The 17,720-nt window shown below is 35.5% G+C and overlaps 1 protein-coding gene across 1 annotated transcript in view; it reads right to left on the reverse strand.

The window, feature by feature from the left end:
* Positions 1-3,146, reverse strand: part of LOC145678910 (compound eye opsin BCRH2-like) — a 152,835-nt gene extending 149,689 nt beyond the window's left edge. The window contains exons 1-2 of the mRNA XM_081749521.1: positions 3,034-3,146; positions 832-1,011 (exon numbers count right to left, since the gene is read on the reverse strand). Coding sequence (XP_081605647.1) covers positions 832-1,011; positions 3,034-3,146 — 293 coding nt within the window. The remainder of the gene's footprint in view (positions 1-831; positions 1,012-3,033) is intronic.
* Between the last annotated feature and the right edge of the window lie 14,574 nt (positions 3,147-17,720).

Raw genomic sequence — 17,720 nt, forward strand, 5'->3', positions numbered from 1 at the left:
TAAGTGAGCCTCGTAGTTATATGACTATCGTGCACGCTTTTGGCGTAGGAAGGTCCTGGTTTGATTCCTGGTAAAATCTCATACGGTTCGGATCACATGTTAAAATGTAGTTCCACGTCTCAGATAGCCTCGGTGCTAAATGGGACGGTAAAGTCCAAATCAATCGACAAATCAACTCATTATATCACTAAGTAAATATTTATATATACAAATGCACAAATAATACCACTTCATGATAACCATGATTGGCCAGTTTGATGTTGCTACCTTCCTTTATTTTCTACAATAGTTTTGGCCGACCGGGAGAGAACTGAAGCGAAAGTGATGTAATGCTCGAGACGCTCTGTGTTCCTTATTGAACTAGTACAGGAATAAAATGCGGAAAAGAAGCAAATAAAGAGTTTTACAAAGTGCAAAAAGGTGATGTTGAAAAATAGTGCAAAAGGGTATACTATTCAGAAAATGTATGAACAGATTCTCACACTGAAAAAAAAGTACAAAAGGATGAAACCAAAACTCAGACGTGTTGATTCAATATTTTATTTGTAATGCAAGCGATTTGCCCGTTTTAAAAGAAAAATAAATAAATGAGTAGGTTGCACCATCTAAACCTCTTAGCTCTATAAATGAGATTCAAATATTTCAAGCTACTGAGTGCGAATCAACCGTTTGATCTTTTCAGATTGTCCAATCGGAACCGATAGATAATAAACGAAAATGGTAATACAGTTATAGTACATGAATAATCATAGCTCATTTTCTGTCCACATAATCAAAAAAGAGTTGTATAAAAGTAGTGCGCAGATATGTCAGACCAACTGTGTTCCTTACCTTGCAAATACAATCAGAACCAGGCCATTTCCTATGGATCCAGCAGCTCCTATTAATATTAATACAGTGCCTACAGCATAATGAGCTTCTGTGCTTACGGGAGCAAACTGTGCCCAATGGGGATGAATGGGAAGATGTTGCAGCTGTGTGGTTCCATTGATTTCAGAATTTCCATTCATACTAAAAGAGATAAAATGAAAAAGTAATGTTAATACACATGTGTAAACGCAAAAAGCTGAAACTAACAATTTTTGTAAAATGTAACGTAAAATATGGAGTTTCGCAGACAAGTTTCACAGACTCAAGAAAAATACGATACAAAATTTGTTTATTTTCCATATGGTTTGTAAATGTGCGTGTGTGTTTATAACAACCCTTTTGAAAATTCAGCAGTTCTTGTATTATTCAGAGGAGTAGTTTGTTTTAACATTTAGAACAATATTGTCCCTATGTTTAATTTTATCACACATTCGAAATGTAAGTAGTGGTTTCATCCGCTCGCTCAAGCTAACTTTCCAAAGAACACTTTCAGGCGTAAAATAGCAAAAAGAAAAGGAAAAAAGGAAAAGAGAGGGAGAAGGAATTGTTGCTAGGTTACAGGTTAAGCCGAGACAATTTTCTCGTTAAGTTTAATGTGTAATGTGTTTTTATTTTGCAAGCTCATTTTCTGTTGTGTATTTTTAATTAAGTTTCATATAAACTATTTTTTATTAAAAACAACATGAAAGATGAAACGAAAAAGATAGTAGTATGCCAACTGCATGATTATGGTAATCAATAACCATATCAATTTACAATATATTCAACTGTAGCACTATTCGCGATTTGAATACTACTTTTTGTAACTTATAAAGAAGATAAGTAAGTTATGTTCTATCTAGAATTAAGACAAATACTGCATTTGAAGAAGAAAATATAAGTTATCTCTATTAAAATTGTAGCCGTGAAAATGTAATTATTATGATATCTGAATAAAGGATGGAAATAAGACTAGGAACACGTACAAAAACCGTATAAATTGTTTGTGCTTAAATTGTTGAACCAGTGAGCATAGCTGAGTCGTCTAATGGGTCTGGATACAGATCACGAAGCGCAATTGCTTAAGTCCTACTCAAGAAAAAGAACATTTTAAATTATCATCGAACTTTTCTGTGTTCATGTACCCGTAATTTCGATAAGATGATTTGTGTAATGGCTGGTAAAATTACGCATTAGGAGAAAAATTAAAATTCCGAGAATACTCGCGAACATGATGTTGCTGAACACGAACACTCAAGGCCCTTGCTTCAGAAGTGAACGTTCTGTTACCGTTCTGTTACTTCTTCATGGTTTATTGCGAGCACAGAAACACGAATGTATAGCTATTAAAATAAGTTGACAATCATCTATGAGAAGCGAAACGAATTTTTGGAAAGGGATTACGCTGAATCAGGCGTACACCCAGATTTTTTTTTTTTTTTTTTGCTGGGAGTGGTCCAAAGTTTTTTTTTTTTTTAAATAGTTTTCGTAAATAATAATTCATACACTCTAGGGATATATCCATCGGAGGCAAAGTTCTACGTTCGAGAGTTTATTCCGTACTGAGACAAAGTAGATCAATCAAATATGTATGTATTGGAGCTCCTTCGTGGCTCAGCAGTTAGCGTATGCGCCTTTGGCTTGGGAGACCCAGGTTCGATTCCCGGCGGGAGCTCATGTGATTCGGGTTCCACATTAATCATCAGGTCCCGTCTCATATAGCTTCGCTGCTGAAAGGGACAAACTCAAAATCAACTCAACTCAAACATGTTTATCTCTGCTTCTTTCTAATTCTAACAGTGTTCTTCTAACTTGAAATATTGTATTTGATTATTGTTTATTTTTATGATGCGACGTTGGATACAATACCCCAAGAATTCTGAAATGTCTTTGGTGGCTCACCCTTGTGCCGTCTCTGCACCAAGTTCAAATGTGGATTAATGGAATTTAAGATAAAAAAAAAATAATGGACTTTCCCCTTTCACACGACTTCGATTCGATACATTTTGTTCTCAAGTTATGGCTGTTTCTGCATTTTTCCGGCAAAGTTTCGGCTGGTCATAGCGCCGAAAGGAAGCATTTCTAACCCCAAGTTGGACTATAGGTCTATTTTTCGTCTTATCTTGGTGTTAGGAATCACTTTCCAATGTTATTGGTGTTGCTTTGTAACACCCTATATACTACCTATTATAACGTCCAGTTAACTGTAGATCAGGGTTTCCCAACGGCTGGCCAGTGTACACCATACTTTCCCGGCGTCCACCGAAATCAAATTTAACTTTGCTGATATTATTCATATTTCAAGACAAACATATTGGGAAATAACTAAGTGCCTTCTCAATCATTCCTTAGGCTAAATGATTTTATTTATGTTTTATATCACTTGAAATAGCTAGTAAACTAACAACGTTTCTATGTATTGAAGCAAGGCATATCAAAACGTAATTTTTTCTAAATCTAATTCCTACTGGTTTCTGTTTTTCTGGATTCCAATGCAAATTCTCTCGCTTGTAAAATATGAGGGAGGCTATTTTTTTCTGATGATAGAGGTAAGATAAGAAATTGACGTGAAAAGTTCGTTACATTATTATTATTGTTATTATTATTATTATTATTATTATTATTATTATTATTATTATTATTATTATTATTATTATTATTATTATTATTATTATTATTATTATTAACTAACAGAAATGATAGTACTTCGCACGGAGAGAATATATTTCTGGAACATATTTGAACCGCTTTCCACCCTTAGCATGCGTATTTCAACGAAAGTGTAATGATTAAGACATCTTTCGCATAAATTTTCTCCATCTAACCCTCTTAAGAAACACGTATGAATACGGTACATGTTTTTAAACAACACTTCCCACTAGATCTTGTCTTCATGAACTCCCAACCATTATTACTTTCTTAGTTATTAATCTTGTAGTTACGGATTTAAAGGAGAATATAACTAATGGCTTTATTAAAATCCTAGAAATTAAATTCGAATATATATATATATATATATATATATATATATATATATTTAAAAGAAAGAAAAGATTAGTTTGCAATTCAAATAAACTAAATGATCCTGTATATCATTGGAATGCCTTTAACTGGGAATGTTTTGTATTTGTAGAGAATCCTCTCGTGAAAACTAATACAATAATAATAAAAATCTTAAGATAGGTCATAGTCCACTCCAGATTAACAACAAAAAATAATTTTTGCTACTAGCGAATTCTTGGATCAGTTTTAAATGAGAATTTGGCGATTTTCAAATCTAACGACTTTTATTTTGTTTACTTATTTATTATTATGTTTTTCTGCGAACAACGTCTTTCTGTAACCAAGTACTATTACTTCGATGTAATTTTGATATATGTTTGTTTTCCTTTTGTTTATAAAAATCAGCACAAGCGTCGGCCAGTTGGGCAAGTATACAACGTATTGCACATTTTGAGAATCTCGCTTTATTTTCTGTTAGTTCCTTGCGCTCAAATGTAGAAAAAAGTTTTCAATGTTCAATGTCATTTAGTTTGCAGAGCTTCCGTTGAGAGGTACAAATAATACAGTACTAAAATAGCAAGCCTTTTAGGGGTGTCCCATAAAAAAAACAAGTTTTGAAATGGCCATTTCTGTTATAGTATGTTGGTAGCACTGAAAATTACACGATTTTCGTCTGTTATCTTTAGAGTTATTAGTCACGGAACGCCGAATAACATTATAATTGCTGTTTTGTGCACGGGTAGGAATAGAGCGCCTACATGTTATCAGGGAATAACATGTTATCATAGCAAAAACTTGTTGGTCTACAAATGTGGTGAATGTTATGCAGAGACTGTTCGCAATCTCCGTGGAATGTTTGGTCAACATAATGCTCCCAGCGACAACTAACCAGTGTTCGTAGGTTCCTTAAGAAAATTTCTCTCGACTGATACAAAATTTTCCCCTTTTCTTATCAAATTTTCCCCCTAGTTTGTTGTCACCAATTCTTATGAGACAAGTTATGTGATAATATTTATGCAGCTATATTAAAGAAAATGTCAACCATGTTTCTTTTGTTCATTTGCTTTTGGATTTTATTTTTTCCCCATTTCTTTTTACAAAAAAAGAAAAAGAAAGAAAAGAAAAAAGAAAAAGAAAAAAGAAATACATCCAGCCAAAAATTGGTACAAATTATGCTGATATGAACGGACATATGTACAGCGTTGCTGTTGTATTGGCTTATTTTTCAAGAAGAAAGAAAAATTCGAGCATTTACGTTGCATAATCAGTTAGCGCAAAAATTCCCCTGGCTTTTCAGGTTTTATCGAAAAAATATCTCTTTTTGCTACATTTAACTACGAAATTTCCCTAGAGTAGAAAAATTTACCTGAAATTACGAATACTACCACTAACTACATCAACAACATATGAAAATCGCGTAAATGTTCAGTGCTGTCAATTTACTAGAACAGAAATAGCGAGTATTTCAAAAGATGCGTCTCTTATGGAATATCCTTCAACTGTAGAAGTGTGAATAAAAGTGAAGTTGGTGTAACTTTTCTTCTTAAACTATTAACTTCTGATCATTTTATCTAACCTCGTTTTTCATTTCATTGAAGTGAAATCGATCACGAACTAAGTAGATATATATAGAAAAGATAGGACTATTACTTGAAGTGATCACAGATCTTTCCTATATATATATAAATATAAATATATATATATATATATATATATATATATATATATATATATATATATATATATTGTGTATATATTGTGTATATATATATATATATATATATATATATATATATATATATATATATATATATATATATATATATATTGTTAATTATTGTATTAAAATGTCCATACCTCGAAGTCTCTTAAGGTTAGAGACATGAAATTCGGTATTTGAACTTCTCCTTTAAAACAGTAGGGCATGTGCTTAAGCATTTTTTTAAAAATATTTGACCGAGAAGAAAAGTAATTGGATGGACAGAAAAAATGGGTAGTTGTTTCAATTATTATAATAACATCCTATATTGATAATTCGAAATTCCATAAGACATGAAATTTGATGTTTGAATCTTAAATTTAAAATAACAAAATACATTTTTAATCGTTTTTTTTTTATGTTTATCCTGGAAGAGAAGAAAACTAATGAAATTGCAATTCTTACAATAAAATGTATGTAGATAAGGAAATCATCGAAAAATAACTTGAAGCCAAGAACTTCATTTTATAGTGATTTGTATGGTTTCGTTCTTCTTGCATGATCTTCCTGTTTCATGGAGTCAGGTTCTTCTAGAATATTTTCCGGAATTGTGAAGTTGTCATTTTCCTACACAAGACAAGCTACCTGTTTTTGTAGTTTTAAAATAAATTTAATTTTGAAAAGATTTCACTTAAAAAGATTTATAATCAGAAATTATGTCAATAAGTTTCTTTCTTAGAAAACTAAGTGCCCAAAATACATTTTAATCCCACTTGGAAACCTTTGTTGTGCGAAAGTAATAGAAGTCATAGAACGCTGTGTTCCTCCGTTCTTCAATGTTCCTCTGGTATTAGAGCAAATACAGTAAGAATTAGTTTTTTTGGAATCTACTCAGCATCTGAACAGTAGGTTCTATCTTAACTCTATTCAAACCGGAAGTGCTAGAAATAAATTATTTCCGGTTTTTAACATTGATCTCCGTAGAGCGAAAACGGTTATAGATAATGAGAGCTGCTTTTTCTGGTCCACTCAAACAGCTTCCAAAGAATAGATTCCATTGTCATCTTTACCTCTCTGCTAATATCGGAAGTGGTGGAAACCCACTAACACTTCCGGTTTCAATATTGATTCCCATAGAGCAAAAACGGTAAGAGCGATGAGTGGTCTTTTGATACGGTTTAAGAGTCTTAAAAGCGTGTTGTAAGTCCCGTTACGTGATAATAATAATAGTTATAAACGTATCCGGAAATGATTCATTTGGCATAAGGGGTGGCTGCTAATCTGGTGATGAATGACTAATACCCAAAGAACAAAACATAATAAACGACTAGGCAGAGTTGGATTTACCACTAGGCCCGGGGCGCAACGTTTTGAGGGGAGCACTTTGAATAAAAATTTAATTAGCAAGACGAAGAAAAGCGCAAAAATATAATAATAATAATACTAATACTAATACTAATAATAATAATAATAATAATAATAATAATAATAATAATAATAATAATAATAATAATAATAATAATAATAATAATAATAATAATAATAATAATAGAAGTCAAACAGTTTCCAAATAATAATTGATTTAGGAAGTCTATTGGCGTTAATCATTGGTCGTCGAAGCTAAATAGAATTTTAACATTCTACTTGCAGTAGACAGTAGCGAAGAGGCGGGTAATTATGGTGTACTGCACTTCCCTCGCAACCCTCTGTGCATGAGCTCCTCAACACCTTGTCACAATATAAATCTAGATAACGTTCAAGAATCCGACAAGGGAGGCAGTATAAGCGACGTTTCAAAAATAGTTTCAAATTTTGCTGTAACTAACGTAAAAATTCTATTGGATTTTCGACATTCTGAAGTACATTTTCCTCTAGGGGGGGTGCGATCGCCCCACCATGCCCCTCCTGATGGGCGCCCCGATACTTGCAATCCGATTATTTTATTTCCTTTAATGAAATTCTTAGTGTTGGAATATTCAAATTATTACGGGCGAAAATTCAAAACGAATTTATTTCATTATTGCGCCAACGCATATCGTAAAACTCATCATTCTCTGTAACTATTTCAAACAACAAGAAAAGATCGTGAATTTATAGTAATTAAAGTCTTTCTTCACAACATATGTAAAATGAAAATTCATTAAAATTTCTACTAAAACGAAATAAAGGTATGCATAAAATAAGTTTTTCATTATTATTTTCTATTGTGTTAAAAATTTCCCCCATCGGGGAGGGGTAGTAAACCCGCGACTAGGGCAGGCATGGAAAGATCAAGTGTGCATGTTTCGTCTGATCAGCACCTTTTCTTCTTTTCTTTCTTCCTTTTTTTTTTTAAACAACATATACATACATTGGCATCGAGATACACTGGCAACCTTGTGCGGTGACCGCCACTTCAGTGTCCCCGTATGAAGGCTACAATTTAAAGCAATGCTTTTCCTCGAGTGGAAGACACTGAGAGTTGCTCGAGACAGTTGCGCGAGAGCGGTCGGTGGCGGCAACCGTTTTAGTGGAAGCAACTGCAGTGGAAGCAAACGAAGGCAGCAATTTAAAGCAATGCTTCACAAGCAGTTGCTCCACCGAGTTGCGCCACTGCAGTGAATAAATATGAAGAGGGACTAATATCGGTCATTTTGGGATATTTTTTACATGCCTCGGTATCCACCCCCCGCTGACTCCCGGCCCGCATACTTGCAAGACATCGCTAATGGAAGTGTCACCATTAATTTCAGCGACCGCGAAAACTATGGATTTGACACTAATATCGGTCATTTTGGATTACTTTTATATGTCTTGGTATCTCAACCCCCTCCGGTGACCCCCGGCCCGGAGCCGAATAGCGTGAATTTGGAAGTTAATGCGACTGGAGTTTCACCATTGATTTCAGCGACCGCGAAAATAAGAATTCGACATTAATAGCTCAAGTGGTAGAGCGTTGGCTTCGCATTCGGGAGGTCGTAGCTTCGATTCCCGCTGATTACCATCCTGACTGAAGTTTTCCACGGTTTCCCTCAGTCCTACCAGGCAAATGCAGGGATGGCACCTACTAAACTGGCCCTGGGCGATACCTTCCAAAATCCTTTCCATTGTTAATGTTGTTGGATATTCAATGCAAAATGGCCTCTGAGCTGTATCTGGTGATTGTTAAATAAATAAATAGTAAAATATCGGTCATTTTCTACTACTTTTACATGTCCCGGTAAACGCCCCCCTGAGACCCCCTGGTTCGAATTTCGACAAAAACGTTTACTCTGGTCTGGAGCCTTGACCAAGGTATTCGTGACTAAAATTTGGTAACGCTCGGTCAATTTGTCTGGTTCCCAAGCCGGTTCCGGTAAAAGATCCCTGAGACTCCACTGCTTCGAAATTTGAAAAACTCGCTGCGTCTTGATCTGGGGCCTGGGCCCTGACCAAAATTTGGTAAATCTCGGTCCACTCGTCTGGTCCCCAGGCCGCACACAGACAGACAGAGACAAACACACAAACAAACTCTTTATTTTATTTATATTAGAAGATAGTTTACAAGACAGTATTCAGTATGTACTTTTTATAATAATTGAGGTCATAACGAAAGGAAAATTGTTATATTTGAATAAACAGGAGAAGAACGTAAATATTGCAAAATCTTTTTCAATATTTTTCTATTATTTTGCTCGAAATTTCTTCATAGTTTGTTATCAAAATACTTGCCAACATATCCTCATTTTATTGTAATAACAAACCAATATATGTTGATAGTAAAATAGTTTAGATTGATCGAGGTACTGGGTCTTCAGAATTTCATGTCACTCCCCCTCAACGTTACGAAATGTTGGCTAAACGAACCAAAATATGTTCCAGTAAAATAGTTTAGAGTGATCGAGCCCCTCTTATGATGACCACAGTATTTCATGTCACGGACCCCTTCCCCCTTCACGAAATCCTGGCTACGTGCCTGCAACACTGTCAGTAGCTACGTCCTCGACTAATATACATTGCAAGGATGCAAGGATGTGATGACGAAAAATTATGACTAAAAAAAGCCCACACTATTACACAAAAGCACTATGCTTTCGGAAGCTTGAAATCTCCCTCACTAGTAGCAGAAATTCTGAGAATTCCGTAATTTCTAATTCCCTGACTTTCAAATTCCCTGAAATTTCTAGAAATTTCAAATTCCCTGACTTTTCCAGGATATCTCGCTCACCTCGCCACCATGTATTGCAAGTAATACAAATCTACTCATAAGAAAGAGTAACCAAAAGCTTCTTGTAGTTTTTAATTTTTAACACTGATGCTTCATTCTCTAATTTCATTTTGTTTCATCCTTCCTTAAATTTTTAATTTATGATCTCGAAGGGGAAGGGTCCGGACCCCCTGGACCCCCCCTTGGCTATGTGCCTGTATAGGATGATTGTCATTAGGTTTACTTTTATCGTTTTTCTTATGTATAACCAATAACCGTGAAAATAAGTGCCTCCTACCATGAAAAATATACGGTTTACCGTTTTTCTAAAATAATGGTAGGAGACCGTTTTCCTGTCAGATGCTTGTGTCGGGCATGCGCATTGGAGAGAAAAAGCACATGTTCGAAGCGAGGATTGATGGCGCGTAGGTTCGGATGTGTTGTGCTTTGTTTTGTTTTGTTTATTTCTTTTGTTTGTTTGTTTGTTTAGTGTGTGGTTTTCTGGTATGCTATATACAGTACTAGTGTTGAAGATATCCTGGAAATTCAACATTAAGCAAGGTAATGTATGGGAAAGCATCATGTTAATATTTGAACTTTGTTCGGTGACAAACAAAACTTTAGTTGGCTATCGTGGCAAGCAGATCGCTCCAAAGTGCAACGATTCAAAACCAAGAAGCTGCTGGATGTATAAACTGAAGTCTTATGATAATGTATCCAACTACGAGTGGTGGTGAAGCTAGAATTAGAATCACAATGTTGAAACACTTAAAAAAAAAAAGGAAAAAGAAAAGCTTTTAGGAAAAGTGCTTCGTAGTTTACCGTAACAGCCTTACATAAATTGTGTTGCATCAACTGAAATTTTTCATGTTACAGAAATAAAAGTATACTGTCACTCATGTGTGCCCGAAGGAGGGGCAGGGGTCGCTCCCCTAGTTAACGAAAAAGTATTAAATTTCTTAATACAAATAAAAAATATCAAATGTAATAGGGTATATAGTAACCAGGGAGATGAGTCCCCTAGAAAATTTTCATCGCGCGCCCATGCTGTCATTATTTTTTCTGGATAAATGAATTGTTAGATTTGAAAAATATTTCTGTAAATGTTTTTATGTTTAATTTTGTTCTGAGTACCTATAATCTGTTCTGGTGTCTTCTTAATACATTTGAGCGCTTAATAAATATGCAAAAGCTCGATACTCTAGAAGTTTGGTGACTTTTTTTCTTTTTTTTTTTTTTTTTTTTTTTTTTTTTTTTTTTTTTTTTTAGCATTGATGCCACTGTTACATAATTGTGCAAACACGTATTTATTAATTTGGGATAGCGGATACTGGATACCGTAGGCAGTGTTGTAAGAAGTCATATGGATTTACACTTGTTTAGTCGTACTTCTTGTCATTCTAAGCTATGTCGTCGGGTGCCTGTTTGGTTATCTGAAACTGTAATAATGCGACTAATCGAATGAATCGCTGATTAGAATATTTGAGGTCTATTAGTCTACTGGTACTCATAGCGAAAATACATGCAATAAAGCTAGTCTTCACACTGTAACTGAATATCAATTTATGATTATCTTAAAAGAACATGGATGTTTGTTCCAACTACATCTTCAAAGCGTGCGAAAACTCAGCTATAAAATTCAAGAAGTAGTTTTTTTTTTTTTATGTAATATCGAATCCTCTTCTGGTGTTTTGTTCAATACATGACAAAATTGGTAATTTTGAAAAGAAAAAGCCATGTATGTTCAAGATGATATCAGAACAAGGGTTCGATATTACAAACTAAGAATTAATTTCAAGCTTTAGTTAAGTAGTCTTTAACACCAGTGGACCAGTGTGTACTGTAGTTGCATCCATCCAGGAAAGATTATTGCTAGCCAGTGTGTGTACTGATACAGTTTCCAGCAATTCGATTAAAATTGGGTCAATATATTGCCCAGCAAGAATTCTTACTGGATCTAGCAAGAGGACATGCTGGACCGGCAAGGACCTCTAGATAAGAATTGGTGTGATAATTACCGTAAAACTTGTACGGTAATAACACACCTGTGCTTTTTTTTAAAAAAAAAACGACCCCTAAATTTTACGGTAAATTACCGTAAAATATACGGTACCAAATTTGTTTCTAAACACGGTCAACATTATTTTGCCTCTAAATATACGGTCTGCCGTTTTTATGAAAAAACGGTGGTCCGTAAAATTTAGGGTAATCGGATGGCAGCGAGAGTTGACGGTAATCGGTCAGTAAATTTAAGGCGAAATTTTTTACAGTGCAGGAAAAAGCTCAGGAAATTTCTGAGCTTTTATGCATTCAATGGTTACATATCTAAATGTATGGTGTCCGAAAAAGTTTAAGAGAACTACCATAAGGAAGTAAATATACTGAAACAGTTTTTAATAGGTATACGGCACATCTTAAATCACAACGGGATAGACTAATCATATTTCATAATATTACAAACACTACAGGATTACCTACTGATCCGTAAACGAATTTAATGAATATTTTAGGAATAGTATAACACAATTAAATGATAAATCAAAAGATGAAAACGGTTTCTCCTAAAATCAAAATTTTTCACTTTAGATGTTTATTAGCACAGCAAAATGTAAGTAACATTGAGAAAATTTTTCATGGACTGCAATTAATACCAGAACAGTTTTATCAGACGTTAGTAAACTGAAACCTTCAAACTGAGGATTCCTATGGATTTTCTAACAATTTGTTAAAAAAATGTAATTGATGTTATAATTGAATCTTTAGTTTACCTATTTAACTGAGTGCTTCTCGAGAGAATCTTACCTGACTGCCTTAAATTGACACTCACTGTAGCCATATGGGCCCGTGCCGCACGGCTTTTAAAATTATAGATAGAATTGTCTTCTGAGTGTTTTGTGACAATATTTTTGTAACAAGTGTCTTTAACCTCTCAGATACGTCGAACTTTGTTAACACTAAGTGTGGAAACAAACTATTTGAATACAAAGATTATTTATATCGGATTAACAAGCGTAATAGTGAGAAAACTTACATGATATGTACGCTCGGATGCAAAGCCACTGTTGTTCTTCTTGGAGATGAGCCCATAAAATCGTCAGCTAGGCCTATAGATTCGCACGAGCCGTAAGGAAAGTCAGAACTTTTGTGGATAAAATGACGAACAGGGTAATCGAGGATCCAATTCTACCACTTCCAAAGATTTACAGATACGTTCATTTCTTTGCTCTAAGGCTCAGCACAGTGACATTTAGTTATTATTATTATTATTTCGGAGGGGGGGGGGGTTATTGCTATCGTAGTGCAAGTCACAGACTTTCGTAGTATAATGAGCACAGAGTTGGTTTGTCAGATTTCACCAATGAACAATAGAATAGCCAAGTAAAAGAGTGAAGAAAATTTAATAGTCACCCTAGTACTCATTTACTTTTATTGAACTGTATGGTATATTAAAAATGTAACAAATGGACAAGAAGAACAGTGTTGAGGAATGGCAGTCAAAACTGAAGAGAAAATTGTCTCATGAGCATCCCAATATATTTATATACATTGTTGGAGTTATTGAAGCAAGAACAGGAGGAGAATGAAAATCTAATGTTGTTACTGAAGATAGAGAACCGGTCAAAAGTGCAGAAATTGAAGCACAAACGCCTAGATCAGCGAATTAATACTTTGAAGGAGAGATTAAAATCTAAAGGTATAGATTTAATGGATTACATTGATACTGTATCCTATTGCATATGTTTGGAAAACTGGGTATGAGTGTACGACAGAAAGAAAGAAATACAAATAAATGAACATGTACAATAACATAGCTCTTCTCTATTTTTCTTTTCTTTTCAACTTCTTCATTTACTTTTATTTCATGCTAAAACGTTTTTCCTTCCTTTTGATGACTAGCATTAAATCAATATCCCGGATTCATATAAAAAGCTGAAATCCCAAACTCAAAAATTTTCCTTTGTCTTTACAGTAGGCGGAACAGTAATAGGCAAAACAGGAATTCCTGTTTCGCCTACAATTTTGATAACTTAGAAATGTTCATAAATATTTCTGGGAGGCTAGTAGGCGAAACAGGAATAGGCAAAACAGAAGGAATCGCTCGGAAGGCAGGGGGTCTTCTCGGAAGGCAGTAGCAAGAGTCTCTTGGCGGAGACAAAAGGAAATCGTTTAACTACAATGATAAGGCTTGAGGAAACGGGAGAACACCTGTGATTTTTCCAATCCTTCAACTTCCATTCCAAAATAGGTTCTTATGATTCCGGGACCCGCGCCACTTTGATATTTCTTTCTCGGTAATTAAAACGTATTTTACAGTATATATAGTTGCAAGTAAGAAGATACATAATATGAATTTTGTAATTTAAAATTTTAAAATACAGTATGATAATTAATTATTAAGTACTAATTTTATTTCATCACTTTCAGCCCAAGAAATGAAATTCAAACAATTCGCACCCTGGGTCTTGGTCATCAATACTGCGTCTTATTCTTTGTCTTGCACAGTCAAGTCTTGGTCCTGCATTTCATAGTCTTGGTGGTCTTTCATGCTATACAAGAGCCAAAAATGCTAGTCTTATCGGTACAAATGAAGACCAAGTGTGATTTTGATTATGGTCTTTCATACTATACGGAAAGCAAGAAAATATGCTCATCGCTACTTGGTGATCACCAAAACAAGGCCAAGAGCAAGATTACTATGCACTTCGTCTTGCATATCCAATCTTTTTCTTGTTCATGTATCGATGTTCTTGGACCTGGTGAAATGAAATGAAATGAAATATTCAGTTTAAGGTCCCCCGATTCTGCACCGAGGCTAAGGAAGATGGTGATCATGAAAAATGAATGAAATGGCGGAATGAAGAAAGTGGGAGGAAACAGAAGAAGCCCCGAAAAAACCCACTACACGGCATTTCTCCACCACAAAGCCTACTTAGCACAAGCTGGGATCGAACCATGGACTCCACGCACCAGAGATGAATTCTCTACCACTGAGCCACCGCGGCCATACTTGGGCTTGGTCGTGCATATCCAATCTTTGTTTTGGCCTTGCTTAAACAACTTTTAGTTTTGTTCTAAATCCAGACTCCATATTGGCGTAGATATTAATATTACAGTCTATTGGTAAAATCAATCTTCCACATTTAAAAATTAAAGTACACACAAGTACAAAAATAAGCATTTACCATAAAAACACTAGCTGCAAGTTTTCAAAATAGATTTATGGTTTCTATAAAATCAATTGAAAATTGCTATTTTTAATTACGCAGCTGGTGAAAAACAGCAGCTTTCTACTCCAGCCGAGTTTAAGCTCAACCTAAACTCAGTTGACCAAAGTGAACTGACCGAGTGACCCGACCCGAGCTGACCCGACTGACCCGACCCGATAACCCGACCCGAGCTGACCCGATTGACCCGACCCGACAACCTGACCTGGATAACCCGACCCGAGCTGAACCGACTGACCCTACCCGTAACCCGACTCGAGCTGACCCGACCCGACCTGTTTGAGAGCACCACTAAGCGTTGATCTTAGGTGATGGACTGGATTGAATCCCAAGTCATAGTTCTGAGTTCATGGTAATAGTGGATCTGTACTTCATAATCCCGGTGTTGCATAACGATGCTTACACAGAAACTCGAATGGAGTTGAATAATCATTCCAGTTTTGCATTCCACGTTTATGCTGTTTAGGCTAAAGGAGATAGGTGAATAAGGGGAGTGAATGAAGTTATAATTGATGAAATGGTAATGTAGAGGGAAACGGGAGAACCCAGAGTACTCGTGTCACCAAGGATAGAATCAGGGACCCCTTGCATTAGAGGTGAACCCTCTACCACTGTGCCAACATGCCTCCCTCCCTCCACAAGTAAGAATTTAAAAGAAAAATACTCATTGTTTCTCAGTTTCTAAATACGTGGAATCCCTTATTCTAATTTCTAAGCTATCCCTTAACTACTAACTTCTACTTTCTCACAGAATGAAATTACTGAGAAAGAAACAGGCTATATTTAGCCATTCTGAAAAAATGAAATCTTTGGGTTTTACGTCCCACAGTTATGCCATATGGGCTAGAGGAGACGGTGATGATGAGAGATAAATGAAATGATGGAATGATAAAAGTGGGAGAAAACGGGAGAACCCGAGAAAACCCAAGTACGTGGTGTTTGTCCACCACAAACCCACTTAACGCGAGGTGGAATCGAACCTGCGACCCCACGCACCACAGGTGAACGTTCTACCACTAAGCCACCGTGGCCCTAACCATTCTGTAATGGCTAGCCAGACCTCGCTCGGCAAATGTTATAAAATTTTCCCTCGAGCAGAACACTTATACACAAACATATACATTCACAATGTTCTATTGATCTGTCTTCAATATGTAAATATTGTTAGTTTATTCCTTATGTTATGTCTAATACAGAATATTGTAAATAATTGTTGATAGAATTAGAGTTCCTATTCTTGTGCTCATTGTTAGCGTTACTAAGAGCCTGAAAATTCAGTGCAGCGCCCATTGATCTTTGAATAACACGTATACAGACACAGCTCTAAAAAGATATGACAGATTGGAAGAAAACTTCTTTCCTTGCAAAATTTGAGCAATCATTTCCTTATATTGACGACGCACCCTTGACCATCAGCTGCGAGCGAAGATGTAGAGAATATCAAAGCTATGACAGCAACGGCAACTTAATATATACATATCGTTTCGATGAAGAAGTTGTAAGACCATCTTTCATATATACAGTAACTGGTTTTGCTGTTTTCTGGTTCTCGCTTGAAGACATGAAGTTTAAGGGAATCCTTCCGTACGTTAGCGTGAGAACAGATCTTCGTACATTTCGTGAGCTACATAAAGACCCTTCAATGCAGAGGATAGAATCTGATATGTCTTCCACCTCCTTGAGCGACACACTGAGTGGCTCCTCTTGGAATTTGAAGATAGAAAATAATGAAGGAGAAGAACAGAGATTTGACATTTTTGAGTTTTGTAAGCTTGTATTTGCAGGGATTCATACACACAATTCGCTTACTACTATTGGCTCAGATGACCATATTAACGAACTATCAGAAGACGAATTGTTGAGCGACATCCCAGAATCTGAATTTGATGGAATAATCTTCAACTCCAGTACAGAGAGTTTAGGGAGAGAAGAAAGGAGGAGAGAGAGAGAAAAAGAGTCAAATTCACGCCAGAAAAGAAGACCATGGTGGAAAAGACTGTTGTGTTGCTGTAGTGGTGGTTGTCGTTAAGGAAACGCTTGCTATACGATGAGAGCCGTCCAGGAGAACTAGAGACGCCTCCAATAGGGGAGACTTTTGGCAAATTTTAACTACGCTGACAACAATAATAATAGAAACCCCTACATCAAAGATCAGATTGCACTGTTAATAATTTTGGAAGATTGAAAAAAGAAGAAAATTATGAATATAGCTGCCGTGCCTTGGCTCATACAAAGGACTTTAGGTGAAATGGAAAGTATTTGCAAAACTTTTCGGCTCTTTGTACAATACTAACAACAGCTCAGTATGCACAAGAACTTGACTAGGAAGTTAACTGGATGAGACAGGATTCAACAGTTCTTTTTGAAATTATTGAATCAACAGAATATCCGATGCTGAATGAAATACAACTTTCTTTACGAATGAGGCTACCACATGTGGAACATATGTATTTTGTTAAGTTTTAATTGTATAACAGCTTTTCTTGTAATATTGTTGTGTAAAGAAGTATTACAACTTCTATCATTGTTCGATGTATTTAAGGGAGACTTTGTAAATCCATAAACAGATGGTTTAGATGAGATGTAAACACATGTGGATGCCCTTGCAATGAAGGAAGTTATTAATTTTGGAAAAGAAAGCGGAATTTCGAAGAAGTATCTGAAAGAGAGCGAATACGACGAGAACGTTGAAAATACGAGAATCATTACAGGGTTGACAAGAATGAAGATGGAAGAGCATACTAAGAAATAATTTAAAAGATTTATTGAAGTACCATAT

The sequence above is a fragment of the Thermobia domestica genome, chromosome 1 (genome assembly GCF_964235325.1).
Source record: "Thermobia domestica chromosome 1, izTheDome1.hap1.1, whole genome shotgun sequence".
Classification (NCBI taxonomy): domain Eukaryota; kingdom Metazoa; phylum Arthropoda; class Insecta; order Zygentoma; family Lepismatidae; genus Thermobia; species Thermobia domestica.